The 11,602-nt window shown below is 44.6% G+C and overlaps 2 protein-coding genes across 3 annotated transcripts; one reads left to right on the forward strand and one right to left on the reverse strand.

Moving 5' to 3' along the window:
* Positions 1-3,241: 3,241 nt before the first annotated feature.
* On the reverse strand, positions 3,242-4,965 carry LOC119331178 (50S ribosomal protein L35, chloroplastic-like). Its single transcript, XM_037604355.1, has 3 exons — positions 4,669-4,965; positions 4,447-4,563; positions 3,242-3,704 (listed from the first exon to the last, which is right to left on the reverse strand). Exons 1-3 carry the CDS (start codon positions 4,894-4,896, stop codon positions 3,627-3,629), a joined length of 423 nt encoding a protein of 140 aa, XP_037460252.1. The 5' UTR covers positions 4,897-4,965; the 3' UTR covers positions 3,242-3,626.
* Positions 4,966-8,100: 3,135 nt separating this feature from the next.
* Positions 8,101-10,353, forward strand: LOC119334347. Of its 2 annotated transcripts, none has more exons than XM_037606930.1 (2): positions 8,101-9,744; positions 9,859-10,353. In XM_037606930.1, the coding sequence occupies exons 1-2, from the start codon at positions 9,518-9,520 to the stop codon at positions 9,860-9,862; spliced, it is 231 nt and encodes a 76-aa protein (XP_037462827.1). In that variant the 5' UTR covers positions 8,101-9,517; the 3' UTR covers positions 9,863-10,353. Both variants share the same exon structure in this region; 1 of them encodes a protein (XP_037462827.1).
* The last annotated feature ends 1,249 nt before the right edge of the window (positions 10,354-11,602 follow it).

Below are 11,602 nucleotides of genomic sequence, written 5' to 3' on the forward strand. Positions count from 1 at the left end.
GTTTTGAAAGTCATGAATTTTTTATCTACCTAATATTTTTTTAAATTCATGATCATTTTTTATTTGGGTATCTACTTAAATCCACAAACATTTTTTCAAGTTTCGAACACTATTTGCAAATTCGTGAATTTTCCTGGAATACTTGAATTAACAAACATTTTTAAAATTCACAAAACCTTTCTCATATTCATGATTTTTTTTGAATTCCCTTTTTCGAATTTTCGATGATTGTTCAAAGCTTCTTGAACATATTTTGAATTCCTTTTAAAATGAAATGGTAATAAAGGGAAACAAAAATGAAAAAAGACGCACGGCTCCGCACAGGGCTGCCTCAACACGCGTGCGGTGTTGAGGGATGCGCTATAGGCCCCACACTGGGCCAGGCCAAACTACTTGGTCGGCTTTGCTTTTAGGCCATTGACCCATTAGTAGATAAAAAAATTGCATAGCCCAACTGCCCTGCTAAATGCATAGTAAAGAAAGGAGCGTGACAATTTAACACGAATGTTAATTTGTCTTGATGGTTAGCTCATGTGTTGTTGGATTCTCCTTGGTTCGAATCCTGTGACTGACATTTTTGTTGCCGCTTGAATTATGTGTCCTCTATGGTTCGTATGTGTTATGATGATGACGTCTATTAAGCACTTAATCAAATTATATGATTTTTCCCTAAGAATTTGTAACACCAGGTACCGTCATACAATTTGTGTTACTACAATCATATATCTGTAACACATGTTGGGCAACATAAACATATATGTTACTGTTCTAATATCCTTCCTTTTTAGATCAGACAGAGTATGTGTTACTGTCAATCCTTGCTGTCTCCAGAGGATGGTGTTCAACTAGCTTGTTGTGCAGAATACATCAAATTCGCGAAGTTCTGCATGCGAGCAGGTGTATCTCAAACAACCACCAGGCCTCCTTCCTTCCCAACAGCTGTTGCACCTCCTCCCTACCGCCACAGTAGCCGCCTTCTACCTCCCCGTCCTCCCTTCCTCTCACAACTACAACAATGGTCGGGGTAAGCGCCCACACTGGTCAATGAAGGCGGCCGCGGGGAGGTCTCTACTCTAGTAGCCATCAGTGATGGGATGTGATCTATGTAAAACGATTTGAGGGAGAGGTTATGGCTTCCAGAAGTGGTATTGGTATTTCAGGTCGGGCCGACTCTCCCAGGTGGCAAGGTGTTGGTGGTCGCGATCCCATTTTCGGGCACACGGACGATAGCAACGGCCTTTTGCGTCCTAATGAGGCGGTCTTCCGCTCGAGTGCGCGGATGGCACTATGGCCGTGCGCTGTTAGGCGGTTGTTACAATGGGCGCGAAGGTCCTTGAGATCCTATGAGAACGACGAGTATATTTTGCTGATCAATTATGCTGCTACAGGCAACAACAAAGGATTTTGGAGGTGCATGTGACCTTCCTCCCTCATCAACCTTCTTGGCATGTGCGATGGCGACATTCATCATTTAGAGCCTTTGGTGGTGATCCACTCTTGACTGCCTTCTTGTGCGTGTATGATTTCTCACATGTGTGGCATCTCATGTCCCATACTACGCATGACGCTCGGATCATGGAAAGTGGTGGCGACAAGATCTGACCTCCGAGGTGACGCATGACTTCAATTTGATGGTACTTCTCGAGTAACCTGTCTCGAGCTCTGAGGTGAAAACCCAAGGCCTGACCCTAGTTGGGTATACCTAACAATGGCAGTGTTTTTTGTTTTTACCTTTTTAAGGCATTGTTCGAATTTTCCCAGACTTAATCTTCAGGGTGAAAACCCAAGATCAGACCTTCGATGATTGGATCCTGCAACCGACAGTGGTTAAGTGTCGTTACCTTCTTGAAGGTGTTGCCGCTAGAGAAGCTTTCGTATTGTCCTTGTGATGTAAAAAGATAGTCATTGTTGTACTCGTTGTTTTGATGGCTTTGGAGTTTTTCCCTCCGCCTAGGAATAGCTTCGCTCTTGTATGATTATGTTTTTGCCGGCGTGACTCTTTGTGTTTGTATGTTAATATTGGTTGTGTGCATGCTAGTCATGTAGTGGCCGGGTGTGTGCTTGTTGTGTTTGTGTAGTCTTGATACTTTATTTTGAGACAATAAAATCCACTCTTCACCGGAGAAAAAAATGAACACACCTAAACATCACTCTATGTTTGAAAACGTGGCAAACCCTTCATCGCCTGAAAGAGGCCCTCAAGCATGGTACTCTAGGTCAAGCAAAAAAAAATGTAGGCACTCGCTTTATTGCTTCAAAATTTAATCGCCCCTATTTATCTTTAATGATAAGGGCATGATCACGAGAGCAGCCATTCGGTGCTCTGCATTGAAGAAAAAATTCAAAACAAATACTAGAAAAATTCACAATATTCTAATTCTTTTTGGCATCATAGAAAATTTGGTGCGTGAGGCACGCTTCAAATTTTAGATCATTTGGACATCTGAGTAGCTCTCGACAAAAAAGACAAATTTAGGGTCTGTAAAAATATTTATTGTTCACGTACTGCTCTGACTCAATTTATGTTTTTTGCTGAGAGGTACTCATATATTCAAATAATCTAAAATTTGGAGCGCACCTCACGCGCCAAATTATCTACGATGCAAAAAAAAAGGATTTTTATTGAATTGTTTTGCATTTTTTGTGAACTTTTTCTTGACCAGGTGCAGATGAGCCTGGGCTCAGAAATGGATATTTGCATGGGCACTACTATAATTTTTGTGATGGTATGCTGTCACAACACTTCTAGACGATCTCAATTCTAACTTTGTCCTTAAAGTTTTGGGGTATTTGCAACTCTTTTGGGCGTTGAGGTAAGGAGGCGAGATGATGAGCAACTTCTCACCTAAAGTATGCACTTGAATTACTCGTAAGAGTCAATATGAATAATCGCAAGCTATTCCAACTCCACTTTCTACCCGTGAAGGAGAACCTTCGAATGCCCAAGACTTCAGCAAGTATAGAAGTGTTGTTGGAGGACTTGAGTACTTAATTCTTACAAGGTCGGATCTCGCTTCTTTGGATAACAAAGTTTGCCATTATTTTCATGCACCTATTTTAGCTCACTGGATCCGAAGATGCATAAAGGGTCGGTTGACCTTGGTGTCACATTCAGAAAGTCTCCATCTTCCTTGGTTAGCTGCTTTTCTTATGCCAATTGGGCAGGTTGTTCAGATGACAAACGGTCAGATGGGGGCTTTGTAGTATACCTAGATTCAAACATAATATCATGGAGTGCAAGGAAGCAAGCAACAATGTCTAGATCCAACTCGTAGGCTCAGTATGAAGCCCTGACCAATGTTACAACTGAGATGATTTGTGTGCAATGACTACTCAAAGAACCTGAAGTTCCTCAAGAAAGTGTCTTGTTTCTGGTGTCATACTCGTGGCACAACCATCTGTCAGTGAATCGAGTCCTCCATGCACACATCTCAACCAAGTGAGTGCATCTGTGTTGTGGAACATCACTGGACTGCCCATATGAATAGTTGTTTATGATTGCTTGGAATGTGAAGTCTGGCATTGGTATGTATTTAAGAAAAAAAGGCATACAGATAAAGATGCACAAAATTACAAGTGGGTGAACAGAAACTCAGTGGCAGTCATTTCACCAGACCCGGTAGATCTCAGCCTGCTTTCTTGTTCACTTTGAGGTAGGGCAGCGCACCCATCACGTTGCTGTAGTCGCTCTTGTTAACTTGGACCTGCAGTGGAAGAGAGCAGTCTCAGAGGCAAGCAAATTGGCGCCGCGACACAAAATGGCAAGTTTCACCGATCTAATGAAGCTGTCATGGAGTTATAGTACTACAGTTTCTAAAGAAGATACACCAAAATGGAACTTCACAGAGCAAATTACTGTTACTATCCCAGTGGCTTAAGTTTCCAGCGACTTGTGCTTCTATTACTACACCATAGCTCATGGTTGCTAATCTGTTGGCATATGTCTCTGTTCTCAAGGGGCCAAATAATGATTTCTGCAGTGCATATAAATTAAAGATGACAAAATTTTCCTGAAAGCATGGCATATCATAATTCCCTATTCAACATTTAGCAGTTTGCAGTAATATCATAATACATATGAAAGAAACGCCACCTTCTCGGCATCGACTTGATATAGCATCAGTTATGGTTCATAAACTGTGGAATAAGTTGAAATTACCTACAGAGAACTAGTCACAATGATAACAAGCAGGAGCTTCTGAATGCCAAACATCCTACACAGCTACACTATGTACATTGTTGTCACAGCTCAAAGGAAGCACAGGAATTCGCGGCAGTTTGGGCACAGCCCTGGAAATGCATTCGGAACGTTGACACCAACCAAACCGTCTGACCGTGGACAGTTTGGGCACTACTGAATTCACATTTAGCTCTCGTGACTGAACTACCATTAGCTGAACAAAGAAGGAAACTGTGGCAGAGTGAGCAGAGGAAGCATGTAGTTACCATCTTGGAGAGCCTCTTCCGGCGCTTGGCGTTCTTCTTGCTGAGCAGATGCTGCTTCCCGGCGCAGCGCCGCACGATCTTCCCGGTGCCCGTCACCCTGAACCGCTTCGCCGATGCCTGCACGCGCGCACACAAAGACCGGAGCAGAGGAAATCAAGAAACGCCGAGGGTGACAAACGCATTCCATGATGACCGGCCCAGAGAGGAAGGCGAGGAGGAAACCTTGTGCGTCTTCATCTTGTACCCCTTCCCGGCGGCGACGACGGCGAGGGAGCGCGGGAGCGGGGCCGCCGGGGAGAGCGCGGCGGCGGCGGCGGCGGCCACAGCCAGCGGCGCGCCGAAGAATGAGTTGGCCGGGAAGGCGAGGGCGGAGTGGGCCTGCCTCCTGCCGGGGAGGGCCTGGAGGACCGGCGGGAGGGCCAGGCGCGCGAGGGAGAGCGACATGGCCATGGCTTCCTCTCTCTCGCGTGGCTCTTGTTGGGGGAGTGCGCCTTCTTCCTCTGCTTTGCCACAGTGAGCCGAAGGGGATTAGATAGAGGAGAGAGCCGAGCTGAGCGGATAGCGTACGGGGAAATTCACAAAAGTTCACGTCACATGTGCCATCGAAGCGGCCCACATATGGGGCTGGCCTAACGAAAAAGGCCGCGTACAGCATGGGCCTGGGCCGCGGAATCGTAATCGATACGCTGACCTAAAAAGAAAAAACTTCGCCACGTCCGCGGCCGGCGACGAGAGGGCGCGGGGCCATGGAAACGGAGGCGGGCGGATCTGGTTCCAGCTCGAAGAAGAGGAAGCTGGCGGCGGGATACAGGACCGCCGGCAACCCCGGAGCGGGAGAAGACGAAGGGGGCGCCGAGGACCGCCGGCAATCAGGCATCAGCCAGCTCCCCCGGAATTTCTGAAGAAATTCGCTGAAATTCTGTAGTTTTAGGGCTTGTAGCCAATATAAGATAAGTCCGTTCCAGACCCAGATGTACAGACTACACTGATACTTATGTTAAGAACTAAACTGATACATGATTGGGTTGGGGATAATTTGGAGTATGGTACCGTATGACTGCACTCTTTCTGCTTGGAGAAAATTATCAGTCAATCCATCAACCATCATAGCTGATAGTTTGGAGACTACACTGATACTCACGGGCTTGGGCGACAGGCTCCAACACAGCCACTACGAGTTCAGTTTTGGGGCGAAGAGAGGGACATGTTCGAAGAGAATCGATGGCTGTTTACTTTGTTGGTGCTTTGCTCGTCGTAGAGAATCATCATCATAACTGCATGCATGCTTTGGCGAAAGAAAGGGACCCATCCAGTGTGCAGAGAACACGCAAGGAATTGTGCCTTCTTTAGTTGAGAGAAGGAAGGACTGATTCCCATGCCAAACCGACCGACAAGGCGTGCCTGCTGCTCAACTGAGAGGGCAAACCATATCCTGCGTATCTCTGTTGCATATCTCGCCGTTCTAGGAGCAGTAGCAGAAGCTGATCACAACAGGCAAATAGCCGAAATCAATTTTGTTATTATCAAGCTGCTCCTGTCTGCTGCAAGGTAAGCACATGGTGGCATCTCCTTTCTTTCTTTGACTTCAGCTTTGTCTATTGCATGGGGTGCTACTGGTTTATAAACAATGGTTGAGGCTCAAATGTAACATGTTGTCGTTGCTGTGCATGTAGGCGGTGGTGACACTACTTCATCCGATGGGTTAGACTGACTCATCAGCCACTGCTTCTCTTTCTTGGTCTTGATAGTGAATTTCATCATGACTTCTCCTGCTGCAAGGGTAATACTCTTGTTCAATTTATGTTCATGAAATAATTACTCGTTTTCCTTCATCTAATTCTGCTGAGATTTCCGTGGTTCCACATGTGTGTCTGTTTTATACATCAACGTTTTACCTTAATTGGGCATGTGATGCATAAATAGTCCGAACTCACTAACTGGAGGATGGATATAATATTAAATGCAAAAAATACAACTACTTATGTGGCTAGCTACAATGCTCTTGATTAGGCTGGGAGTTGAGTATATACACAAGGGAAAGAAACATGCTAGTCTGTCAGTGACATGACAATAAATTAACCATATGACCAAGTACTGAGTCGTGTATAATTTACTGATGCACCTGTTTTTTATGCATGTGTATCCAGATTTTGCGTTCACGTGAATTAGTGATGCTTCTAGCAAATATCGTCTAACTTGATTACGGGTTTTAATCCAGGGTTACCTTAACAGAAATGTTGATGGTAGCAGAGAGAACATATTCCAAATTCTTCGGACGATGGGAGATAAAAGGGTCATCTATTTACATGGTTGGGATGGACTGGGGGCGTCTGCTGTCCTTAGATCCATAGCAGAAGTGCTCCCATATAGGAGAACCACTCCAGAACTATGCTTTGATAAGATAATTCACATAGATTGTTCAGACTGGAAAAATAGAAGAGGATTACAGAGGGCAATCGCAGAGGAACTAGAGCTTGAAAGCTCAATAATGGCTGTTCTGGATAAACAGGATGAAGAGGATGATTTTCAGGGAGTTGATGAAAGCTCTAGGAATGAGATAGGAAGTGTATCAAGAGCAATCGATCATATTCTGAAATACAACACATTTGTGTTCATTTTTCATAATGGTGGTGACAATGAGATTGTTGACCTATTCAACTGTGGTGTTCCTTTGGTTACAAGTTTTGGTGACAATGTGATTATATGGACCTACAAAAGGAGGGTGTTGACCATTAAAAAATACGACCAACATGAACTACTACACAAACTGAGGTACACTCATCTTTTGGCATATGATAGGATGGAGCGTCTACTAAGTGGACAGTTGTATGCACTGCTGCGTAAAGAGGCTGAAATCATAGTTGCTAGCAATCCATGCACCGAGAGATTCAGTCCAATGGTGGTTGTCGATTGTTGTCTATACAAACTCTTTCTGCAATGTGGTTTTTGCAAGACCAATTCTGGTTGGGATGGTCTTGCTTCGAGTTATTGGATATGTGATGGGATACTGCCAAAAGACATAACAACGGAGATAGGTGATGCATTGCACCGAGAAATAAGATGGGAGTGTGATGATAATGTGCTTATAGAGTTCAAGAAACATTTCAAGCTTCCTTTTCTCATAGTTAAAGAAGATGATGTGTATAAAGAAGGACCATACCGTTGGATTTCAATCACATCGAGGGATAGTGAAATACTGGGTATCAAAAGTTTACCAGAAGAGACATCATCATTCTTCTTGGAGTTTCAAATATCTGATCAGCCAGCAGCATTACCAAATGGTTTGTTTCAACATTCCAGCAACCTTGCTGTACTGACTCTCTGTTGGTGTGCCTTCAGTTTTGCATCACCTCCTTTCCTAAACTGCCATAACCTAAGATTCCTTGGACTATGCCACTGTACAGATGACAAAACAGGGGAAGGAGAGGATCATACTGAGTGGGTTTGTCTTCATAGTTTGTGGGTGTTGGACCTACATTACACTGAATGGAATGAAATCTTATGGCCGGAAAAGATGGATCTCATGGATAACCTCATGACGCTAAGCATAGAGGGTGTCTGGTGTTGGCAATACACAACTCACTTACAAGGTCGGCTACCAAACCTTAAAAGGCTTCGGGTAATCAAGCCTAGTCGTGGACCGGATATTTCAACAGAACCAAGCAGGTCCTTCATGGACAAGGCAAAGCTGGAAATACTTGACCTGTCTGGCAACAGTGAAATGAAAATTCTACCAAACAGCCTATCTAAAGCAAGTAGCCTTCAAGTGCTTATTCTGGATGGTTGCAATGAACTTAAAAATGTTGCTATCCCTGATGGGCTACCTCGCTTGCTGAAGTGCTTCAGCCTTGATGGATATGGGCCAGCTTTCATTCGTGCGCCTACTGTCGAGCTACCTCTAAAACAAGAACGTCCTTCGATCCCAGCAACTAAGGAAGGTGCCAGTATCTCTAAGATTTCCCTCGAAAGTTGCTCACAATTGGAGAATATGTTCATGCGTGGGTTGCCCAACCTCGTTGAGCTTGACCTCTCTGGAACCGCAATCAAGACACTTGATTTCAATACTATGGTATTAGAAGTCCCAATGCTGAAGCAACTATTTCTGCTAGGATGTGAGCACCTTCGGGCAATAATTTGGAGCTCTAAAGATAGCTTCCATTTGAATTTGTTGTGCATAGACACACGAGCTGGAACTGGCCATCCACGGCCATGCACTGACCCCAAAAAATCCTTTCGTTTGGAGGTGCATGCCACTGTTGTGGATGCCAGGCTTCTTTGGTCGTTGTGGCATCCATTATATAGTCATTATGCAATTATTAAGGATGTTTATTTTAATATCCATGCCACCTCAGCTGTGTATAATGGAACGATTGAATCCGAAGTGGCATACAAGGAGAAGAAGATTGACATGTATGGAGATAAAGTCAGCCTATCGCAGCTTGTTCAAGCAGACCGGTATAGTGATGTCCAAAGCATGGCCGGTGATGCTCCGATGCTGGCCTTCCCTAAGCCTCTGACTAACAACTTGGATCGGCATATTGAGATTGCTGAAGGGAGCCACTCCTTTGAGAGTGGACTATATGATATGATGAAATTTTTTGCCGAATCCCTGCATGTCCACGATGTCTCAACTAGTGCTGGTTTGCCTGGGGTACACTGGGAGTTCCTCAGGCAGTGCCGCATGGAGAGATGCCCCAAGTTGGGTGAAGTCTTCTAGAGGGGATCAGATCTATTTAAGGATCTGGAGACCTTCTGGGTGTCAGATCTCCTAACAACCCGCTGGATATGCAGTAAAGGTTACCGCAGATTCAATGATGGTTCGTTCAGAAAACTGCAACACTTACAGTTGCGCTCTTGCCCCAGGCTCCAATTCGTGCTCCCTGTGTGGGTCGACTCCTTCCCAAGTTTGGAGACCCTCCACATCATCCACTGCGGAGACCTCAGGCACATATTCGTGCTAGACGAGAAATGGTACCCAAGGCTGGCCACCATCCAAGTTGTAGCATTCCCAAGGCTGACCACCATCCACCTGCATGACCTGCCAGTGCTGCAGCAGATATCTGAGTTCAAGATGGTGGCACCGGAGCTCAAGACCATCAAGATCAGAGGATGCTGGGGCATGCGCCGGCTGCGGGTGGTGTGTGCCCGTAGCAGAGGCATGAAGAAGCCATCCGTTGAGATCGAGAAAGACGTCTGGGATGCGCTGGAGTGGGACGGGGAGGTGGCCCCTGGCCACTTCGAGACGCCGCTGCACTCACGCTACTACAAGAAGAAACTACCCAGGGTCTCCGTCCTCAGGTACTCTCTCTGACATGTAAAAAATCCATTTTTGTAAACTGCCAATATCATACTCAATGTCAGTTTTGCTACTCACCCTTTTTTTTTCTGCACTCTGCCACTTACATTGTGTAGGTGATCCTTGCGCTGTGCTGCACTGATGTGGTTCTTCCATCCTTAATGGGAGACCAGATGGATGCTCGCTCCTGCAGGTCCTGCTGTCTGCTGCATGTGGGGTTGGTTTATTGTGTGCTTCCGGCCCGGGTTGCTTGAAAGAGATTTGCAGGTGGTGTCAGTCGTCGATTGATTGACTCCTACTGCTACTGTGTGTTTTTGTGTCACGTGTGAGCTTGTGGTGGCTCCCATCTTTGTGGCTTTCAAATAAGATGCAGCATGGTTCTTGGCTGCGGCACCGTCGTGTGTGCGGGAGTATGGCTTGCGATTGAGGATGCCTGCTTGCTGCCTCTTGGCTGCATGAGTATGAACCTGGAGTGATTGACTAAGCAGCAGCCCTGTGTGCCTGCGTGCATCTACGGGGCTGCCTGGTGTGGTTTGCGAGTGTGTTAAACTGTTAATCTGAACACACAGGCAGCTGGTTTAGTGCATTGGCTTGCATTGGACCACCTATTATCCGTGTGCCTGTTATATGCGTGTGGAATAAACAGATTGTAATACTAGGAGAACGGATTTTCAGTTTGTGCTTCTATTATGCTTGGTATCGATGAATTGTATATTGTCGTAGGTATGCTATGTCGGTTTTGTGATATACTTTGAGATTACTAGAATCTCTGAAGAAATCTCACTAAATTTCATAACTGACCGGTCCAATTTTTCGTAGTTTGTATGGCTCTGACTGAGTGTTATTCTGGCTCATAGTTTCTGGTCAGGACATCATTTGGTTATTTGTGCTCTCAGTTGGTTGAGCTGTGTGTTCATGGATTTACTACCAGATTCAGATGTACAGACCAATTACCAAATTCGAGAAAAATCAGAGTTTTATGTGACTACTCTTTCTGTGTGGAGATACCCTGCAGTCCATCTGTATATTTAGACAGCAGAGCATCGTGTGTTCCATCTTTTTGTACTGAAATTTGTCTGCTACCTTAAGCGGCGCTACTGCAAGAAGAAAATTGTGTTGCCTAAAAAGAAAAGATTATTGCCTCAAATTTCAGTGTGGACAAAAGTACAGTGCAGTCCCCGTATTAGCATGCTATAATTTTACAGCAGAGCATTGTATTGTAGGGATCTTCTTATCCTGAAATTCATCTGCTAATCTGGGTTGAACATATAGCATCTCTTTTTATCCGAGAGGTATGTGTATGCTCTCGAATAAACAGTAAAATCAAAATAAATAGTAAATAAATTTCAAAAAAAACTTGTGTAGATGTTCTTGTTAGTGTAACAAGTGTGCTTGACAATTTTCATGAGAAACGGGATAGCAGTACTTTGTTGGTTAAAAAAAATTAAGTGTAACACTTGGGTTTTGACTAGTTTTTTTGGCACTGGTGAAAATGCTTAAGCTTTCCCCCTAAAAATTTGCACGTAGCATTTGAGTGTGACAATGAACACATTTTTTTCAGATTCGTTTGACACTTACAAAAACATATTTGATATGCAGGAGCATGTGCTCTCAAGAGCCGAAATGGATTTCCCATATTTAATGGGTCTATGCTTTTAAGTTGCCCAATTCTTTTCTGAAAGGATTGCCCAATGTTTGTCAGAGCTTCATTATGTAATTTCTGTACATTGCTTTTCCAGTCACAGTATTATTGCATACATTTATACATTCAAATTCTGTTGTGTCTTTCTATATTGCTGGGAACCCCTATTTCACGCGTAGGTTGGTGAATAGCCACCAACCAGCAATCGTGCACCCCTG

This window comes from Triticum dicoccoides, chromosome 7A (genome assembly GCF_002162155.2).
Source record: "Triticum dicoccoides isolate Atlit2015 ecotype Zavitan chromosome 7A, WEW_v2.0, whole genome shotgun sequence".
Lineage (NCBI taxonomy): Eukaryota > Viridiplantae > Streptophyta > Magnoliopsida > Poales > Poaceae > Triticum > Triticum dicoccoides.

Bases quoted from the DNA above. Each gene is read 5' to 3' on its own strand.
- LOC119331178 (XM_037604355.1), bottom strand. From the start codon at position 4,896: ATGGCCATGTCGCTCTCCCTCGCGCGCCTGGCCCTCCCGCCGGTCCTC. The intron at 4,564-4,668 runs GTTTCCTCCTCG...GCGCGCGTGCAG, and splicing joins ACAAGATGAAGACGCACAAG to GCATCGGCGAAGCGGTTCAG. The intron at 3,705-4,446 runs GTAACTACATGC...CTTCCACTGCAG, and splicing joins GGAAGAGGCTCTCCAAGATG to GTCCAAGTTAACAAGAGCGA.
- LOC119334347 (XM_037606930.1), top strand. From the start codon at position 9,518: ATGGTGGCACCGGAGCTCAAGACCATCAAGATCAGAGGATGCTGGGGC.